This window comes from Halyomorpha halys, unplaced genomic scaffold (assembly GCF_000696795.3).
Source record: "Halyomorpha halys isolate HHAL.00 unplaced genomic scaffold, Hhal_1.1 Scaffold1054.1, whole genome shotgun sequence".
NCBI lineage: Eukaryota > Metazoa > Arthropoda > Insecta > Hemiptera > Pentatomidae > Halyomorpha > Halyomorpha halys.
This window is the reverse complement of record NW_027111400.1, coordinates 298,707-306,354: the sequence shown is the minus strand read 5'-3', so window position 1 is coordinate 306,354 and position 7,648 is coordinate 298,707. Positions and strand designations below refer to the sequence as shown.

At 32.5% G+C, this 7,648-nt stretch overlaps 2 protein-coding genes across 3 annotated transcripts in view; both read right to left on the bottom strand.

Annotated features, from left to right (window-relative positions):
* Positions 1 to 3,305: 3,305 nt before the first annotated feature.
* Positions 3,306 to 3,971, bottom strand: LOC136796251 (jerky protein homolog). The gene has a single exon (XM_067049397.1). The coding sequence runs from the start codon at positions 3,969 to 3,971 to the stop codon at positions 3,306 to 3,308; it is 666 nt and encodes a 221-aa protein (XP_066905498.1).
* Positions 3,972 to 4,958: 987 nt separating this feature from the next.
* The window catches only part of LOC106688110 (serine/threonine-protein phosphatase 4 regulatory subunit 3), a 17,102-nt gene continuing 14,412 nt past the window's right edge, over positions 4,959 to 7,648 (bottom strand). The window contains exons 9-11 of one of the 2 annotated variants that reach the window (XM_067049403.1): positions 5,569 to 5,718; positions 5,321 to 5,482; positions 4,959 to 5,241 (exon numbers count right to left, since the gene is read on the bottom strand). In XM_067049403.1, coding sequence (XP_066905504.1) covers positions 5,035 to 5,241; positions 5,321 to 5,482; positions 5,569 to 5,718 — 519 coding nt within the window. In that variant the 3' untranslated portion in view covers positions 4,959 to 5,034. The remainder of the gene's footprint in view (positions 5,242 to 5,320; positions 5,483 to 5,568; positions 5,719 to 7,648) is intronic. The other variant, XM_067049404.1, reaches the window with a different exon arrangement.

Genomic DNA, 7,648 nt, shown 5'->3' with positions numbered 1-7,648 from the left:
CTATGGTATTGAAAGATTCAAAAACCAAAAATAACTAAAAAGTCAACGTTTTACCAATTTGAGCATCGTCAAGAGAGAAAAAGACAGGATCATATAATTGCAAACCAGAAATAGTACATCTCGAACCAACAGCTAAAAAAAATAATATGGATACAGAACACTCTAATATACTATGAATATGTTACAGTCAGGGGTTTGAAACTTTTAATAACTTTTTCCAATTAATTTTAAAATTATAGTTACAGCATAAAATTTATTTTAAAAATTAATGGATACCAACTGTTTTGAAATAGATTTAATAAAAAAACATAACTAAATAATAAATATTAAATGCACAACAATATAAAAGGAAGATGGTACAGGTGTAAGCACAAAAAGGAACCAGAAGGCGAATGAGAAGACAAACAGGATAGGGGACTGGGGGATTGGCGGTTAATAAATAAATAACATTTAAAAGCAAAAAGATTTAACACAATGTTAAATTTTGTATAAAATTTTATTGCATTATTTTATATTTCTTTGCTTTCAAATGTAATGTATTTGTTAATCGCTAATTCCCCCTCCACTCATCTATCCTGTCTGTCTTATGCTTACTTTCATTCAATAAGGGTGTCGTCCTATACTTTACTTCCATTCAGTAAGGTTAGTTGCTAATCCCCCCACTCATCTATCCTGGTTGTCCTATGCTTACTTCCATTCAATAAGGGTGTCCTATACTTTACTTCCATTCAGTAAGGTTAATTGCTGATCCCTCCCACTCATATATCCTGTTTGTCTTCTCCTTACTTCCATTCAACTAGGGTGTCGTCCTATACTTTCCTTCCATTCAGTAACGTTAATCGCTAATCCCCCTCCCACTCATCTATCCTGTTTGTCTTCTCCTTACTTCCATTCAATAAGGGTGTCCTATACTTTATTTCCATTCAGTTTTGAGCTCATTCATTAGCTTTAGTCCCACCATTCATTAAGGTGGGTATCCCATTTTGTTCATTATTTTCCTTTTTTCTTGCCCTTTATTTTATTCTTATTCTCCTTTTCCTACTTTTAGTGCAGTATTTTTTATTTATAATCATTTCCATACATATTAATCGCCTAATAGCTTTTAGTAATTTTTAGCTATTTATACTTTTCACTGTACATCTTATTTTTATTTTCTTTAATGGACTTGGTTTATTTTCACATATTTTAAATCATACCTATCCACACCTTGGTTTAGTTTTATTTCATGTTATCTATTTCTTAACTTTGTTTTAGTTGTTTAAATCTTTTTCTAGTCCTTCAAAGTGGAGTGAAATGTTGGCTTACATTACATAGTTCAATTACAATTTGAGATTATTTTTTTATCGCATTTAAACCATCTTCCATTTATAGATTACACACGGTCAACCGATTAGCTTCCAATATTAAATAAAAATTTCTCTTTCAATACATTTTAGTTTATATTTTTTTTATAAGAAAAAGCATTCAGATTAACTATCATGGTTTATACTGTATGACAGCATTGACTGTCCTTGAACATTACTGTCGCACTGCTGATAGTTAATAGTACAGTCATATTAAAGTCAGTTAATGGAGTGGCACTTATAGCCACGGCAGCATCTGCCACAGCAAATGCAATGCTCCAAAAAGAGTGCAACAGTTGGCAACATCCTGGTATTTACTGCTAAAAACAACTTAGCAGAAATTATTTTACATTTTTTTATCTTTTTCTCGACAACAGCACTAACAATTCAATTTTTTATATTAATATCAGCGATGTGTTTTCTTCATTTTCAAAATAGCTTTCTATCTTTGTATCAAAGTCCCTTTGATTTTATTTGTTTGAAAAAATTAACCATCTCACATCGTTAGCAGAAATAAACATATAGGAAGAGACAGGGGAAATGAATTTAAAAGAAATTATTGTTCTGAAACTGGCTAGTTCAATTACTTACCATCCTGCTTCGAGCTCTGGCTAGCTTACTACCTATAGGTTGGTAAGTATAAGTTGCGTCAAGTGTATACTACATCAGTTTTTTTTTTTTTTTTTTTTTTTAGTAATATAAAATATTTTTTCATATTTGACTCAGTAACTCAATCTTAAAAGAAATACAAAGTTAGTTCACGTTATGCAACACATTTTTGCAACTGTGCTTTTAACTTCTAAATATAATCAATCATCATCAAAATCTAACAATCTAAACATACGAGATTTACACTAAGCAAATATAATGAAAAAATAGAAAAAACAAAACACTTGGAGAATGATTAATAAATATTTGGTACAGTAGAAGTCCGATAATCCGGCATGTTCGGGACCGGCTCGGTACCGGACTACTGAAAATTCCGGTCTATCGGGCGATAATTACAAGAACAATTAGGTTAATAATTAAACTACAAATACAGTATGCAAATACAAACAACAAAGTTTATTTTACATTTTATATAATGTATGTACACGTACTGTAAAACATATTTCACTTAGATTTAAAAAAGTCACGAATGTCTTTTTGTTTTCTTGACTTTTGGCGTTAAGTATAAAATTTATTTCTAAAGATATGGAAATCAATAATTTCTGAAGCACTGTAGCTAGTACTAGCCTCAGCAAAATAGAGAAACTTATTTAGTGATTCTGGAGCTTCTGTACAGTTGATTTTTTCCTTTTCTTCTGTTTCGGCATCTGAGTCACTTTCTTCAAAATTTTGAGTAGGCTGAGGGTTTACTACAATGTTGATAATGTCCTTATCAGTTAGTTCTTGTTTAACAGGCTCATTCTCGTCGATTAGAAGCCACTCCTCTACCTCATCTTCAGGCAGGTTTTTCAAGGGATTGTCAGCACTTCTAACGACATCCAAAACTTTGGTCAGAACGTCTTGATGGTTTTCTTCCTCATCAGTCTGTAGAATTAGGTCAGATACAGGTTTTGCAGCTGGCCAAAGTTTTTCCAGTATTTTTGGAGTGTTGTATTTTTTACCTGGTCCAAGACAGTGCAATAGCATAGACGGCATCTTTTACTGTAAACTTTTTTTGAAAATCAGTCACGTCACAGTCGGCATTTAACAGGCCTTGAATAAAAATCCTTCTATAAAAGCATTTAAAATTTTGAATAACCCCTTGGTCCATTGGTTGAATCAAAGATGTTACGTTAGGTGGGAGCAGAGTAGCAACAATATTTCCAGAAACTAACTCATCTACTGGCCAGTGGGCTTTGCAATTGTCCAAAAGAAGGATGGCTTTAGTATCTTCTGGTAGACCAAGGCTTTTGAAGGATTCCTTGACCTCAAGCACAAAGTGGTGAGAAAACCAGTCTTTAAAGAGGGCGGCAGTCATCCACGCATTTGAGTATCGTATTGGACAGGCAAGTGTGTAACATTCTTAAAAGCTCTGGGTTTTGCAAATTTACCTATCACAAAAGGGGTCACTCGGTGGTTTCCAGACGCATTAGCACATAGCAAAACGGTTAATCTGTCTTTGTTTTTTTTAAAACCCTTGGCTGCTTTTTCTCCTCCCCCAGCTAGTGTAGATGTTGGTAAACATCGCCACAATACCCCTGTTTTATCAGCATTGTAAATCTGTTCAGATGTTAAATTATTATCAGCCACGATTTTCTCAAACTTGTCTTTGTATTTTTCTGCAGAGTTTTGGTTTGCTGAAAGTGTTTCTCCAGTTACATCAAGTCTTCGAATTTCATGCCGAAACTTAAAGTTTCTGAGCCAACCATCAGAATAAATACATTCACTTTCAGCCACTCCTAAATCTTGGCCAAATTTCTTTGGCTTTTCAACAATCATTGGCCCTGTTACCAGCTTTCCTTCAGAACGTACTACACTAAACCATTTGAACAATACACTATCTAGCTGTTCCAATTTTGGTTTTTTTAATGTTTGTCTAGAAGCCAATTTTTCAGTTGTTACTGATTGAGAAGCAAACTTCATTAGTTCATCTTTGTTTTTTAATGTCATAAATAGTTGATTAGCCAATATTAAACTCATTATTAAAACATTTCTATTCTCGCCTTTTTCTAGCCGTTTGATGATTTCTAGTTTCTGATTAAGAGTCAGTGTTAAGTGTTTTCGTTTCTCTCCTTTTGAACTCGAAGGCTTAGGTTTTGAAAACATGGTCACTGTACAGTTAGAATGAAAATCACTTTTTTTATAAATAGTATCAAAAGTTACGTTTACTGTGATGTGAAAGGACACAAAACAACAACGCACAAAAAAATGATGAAGACGCTTTGTGATTGATTAACGGAGCTGTACTGCACCTGAATTTGTTGTGACAGCTGAGACTAGCCGGCTGCTAATTGTTTCCGAACAATACCGAGCGCTTCTGGATGATTCCGAACTACCCCGAAAACTTCCGAATAGCTCTCGAGCGTTTTTATTTGCTTTAAAGACACACTTTTGGAGAAAACCATAATTTTCACAATTTTCCGGAGCGATGCCGGACTATCGGGCATTCCGGACTGTTGGTTGCCGGACTGATGGACTTCTACTGTATTGAAATATCAAGTTTTACAGAACTCTATTCAATTTTACGAGCTGTTGGAAATTGAAATGACTTATTTTGCTCAAGAGCTGCGGTGAAGAAGGAAGAAAAAATAGTATATTTTTATTAGAAAATATAGTAAATTTTGACCTATGTTGTCTTCATCAGGGCTGTTAGGTGGCAGTGTAAGTAGAGAATCCTCAAATGGCAATAAGAGAAAATCAATTAGAGAAAAACATCAGCAGAAAATAAATGAAGTTTTTACTATTTTTCTTTCATGGTCGCAGCTCTGACCATCTTCAAATTAACTTATGGTCAATCATTCATATATATATATATATATATATATATATCAAAATGAATTAAATAGAGAAAAAATCAACACAAATACATTGGCCTCAGATCATTTATATACATACATCACCAGTCATATCGATATGTCAACAAGATTAAGCAAGCATTGTACAGTTGAAGAGCTATCGAGTCACAGGTTTTTTTTTTTTGGTTTTTTTATTAATTTGACAGTAATTTAGTAAAAACAGGAAAGACATATATTAGAAATGTAATTCAGATAATCTTACCAATTAAAATATGAATGCTGTGTTTGTAAAAGTAATTCAAAAAATCGGTTTTCTCTGCCTTATTGATAGAAGCCATCATATTCTCTGGATCGATTAGTATACGAAGAATACCCATCAGCTGAACTGCTCGTCCGAGTTCAGGATCGGTATCACACATCATTTGCTCCATAATCACGTTTAACAAAACTAATTCCTACAAATGACAATTCTTAATAAATGAAAAAAATATATATAAACATAATATAAATTTTTTTAATAAATGGATGACTTACATCATCAGAATTCTGAGTTTGTTGAAGAGTATGCTCCCTCACGACGGAAGGAGAAAACTCCACAAAATATGTAAGAATATCGATGGAGGCAGTTTTTGTTATCACATCTTCGCAAGACAACGTTATTTCAAGTGCTGGTAATATCCCGAGAGATGAAAGTGTCTAAAAATAAATAAAGATATAAATTATAATTCATGGAAAAATCGGCCAGATCATAAAAGACTAAAAATTAAAAAAAAAAAAAATACCTTATAAAATGTTTCCTTTCCTTGAGGTTGAAGATTTTGTGAAAAATTACAATATTCCTTCAAGAAAAGTACTAAATCTCTCCTCTTGAGCGGAGGAGTTGTATCATCGGTAATTAGGCTAAGAATATCGGTTAATAATTTGTCATCCTCCTGAAACAAATTGATTCCTAAAGTTGACACAAAATGGCATAATCCAGGTCCTAATACTAGAAAATAATCTACTAAAGATTAAAAATATTATAATACTTTAGCAGTTCTAATGTGAAAATGATCCATGTTCATGTAGTAAAGGACTCAAGGTATCGATAAAGGAAAACAAGCAGAAGGTAGCAAGTCAGTGATAAAATATAGAAATGATCACCTCAGGATACATTGAATTAGTAATTTCTTTTTTTTTTTTTACAATTGGGTGAATGATTCATTAGATATAGTTTTTCTATCTACGTGTTAATTGAACCTATTAATTAATACTAATTAAACCCAAAGACATCTAAAAATTAAAGTAAATGTTTTCTTTTAAACTCAAATTTTCAACAAAAACAAATTACAACAAAAAAATGTTATCTATTCAAAGCAGTAGTGTCCAACAAGAACCCTCTTATCCATTAATAGCTTAATAAAAAATAATTTTCTTGTCTTAATATTAGGACACGTCGTGACCCTCAACTCTTTTGTTCAATTCTTTCTAAGCAAGTACTATTTCTTCAACAGTTGTACAGGGAGGTCATTTGTTCAATATCACACTCAACTGCAAAGTATTTTTTATAAAGAGTACCCAATTTATAGTTTACACTAATTATGGGTGTACCTCAAGAGATCTCCCAAACCCACAGGGTTGAATCACACCTTACTGTCCGGAATAAATAACTATTTGCCACAGTTGGATTCAAACCTGGACCTGGGAAAGTGTAGTACAGTGCCTTACTCACTACGATTAATTAGCGAAAATTACTATATATTATATTTATGTTTGTTATAAAATAAAATTGGGCGGCAAATATCTAGTACTCCTTGGATCAAACCAACATTTCACTATATGTGAATGTGTATATACATTTTAAATTAAAATCTAGAAAAAATAGTAGAAACTTCAAAATTTGTAAAAAGGCATAGCAATATGGAATATATGCATATATATAGCAATATGCATAGCGCATGGTTCGGTAGAATTTCGAACTTAATTACAACTCAATTATCTGAAAAATACATTAGTCCAAGAGCCCATGAGAACAAACAAAAGGACAAAATTTCTGAAGAAAACTTATAATAGCACTTTTTTGAATCTTTATTGCATTGCCAATAAAGAAATGAGAGTGCCAAATCATGATGGGTGGTTGTTCTGAAGATCCTAAAAATTCATTTTTAAGTCCTATTAAAAAAAAATAATTATGTGTTATTTCCTTTCATAAAATGGTTCAGTTATTACCAAAATACAATAAGAGCGATAGGGTAAATGTCATCAAAAAATAAGTATTGAAATAGATAAGGTCCACGCCATCACCACCAAAGTTTATTTTATTCCAGAAAAACGTACAGTTTTCATTAATTATTCATTCGGAGCTCCATATGTTTAAAATTAACTATAACACTAAAAAATGTAATAGAACATCATTTAAAGTACAATAAATTTACTAAACCATGAGCCCTAATAGAGCTGTTTACGTTCAATAGTTCCTGAGATACAGTTTTTTCAAAAGCAATATTTCATAGCAAATCAGTAGTTAGTTAGCGAATTTATTTATATTTTAGTCATATAGATTTTTCTTAGCACTCAAATCAAAGCTAGTTTAATGTTCTATGTTTACAACTCCCTCCTTATAACACGCCGGCACCGCAGGGTCAAAGAAGAATTGATGAAGTTCCTTGAAAGAAAATACTTCACCTGCTTCGAGGAGGTCTATTGTATTGACACCGACGGACCCGTAAGATATGCCGATATTGTCGCGTTTACAAAAGTCGGAGACACGGCTCTGGTCTTGGATCCGACGGTAAGATTTGAAAGTAATGACCTTAAACAGGAAGGTGGAGTGGAAATGGAAAAAAAGAAAATACCAGGTCATTCAAAAAGTCCTGTCGTTTT

Excerpts from the sequence above, each read along its gene's own strand:
- LOC136796251 (XM_067049397.1), bottom strand. The coding sequence starts at position 3,971 with ATGAGTTTAATATTGGCTAATCAACTATTTATGACATTAAAAAACAAA.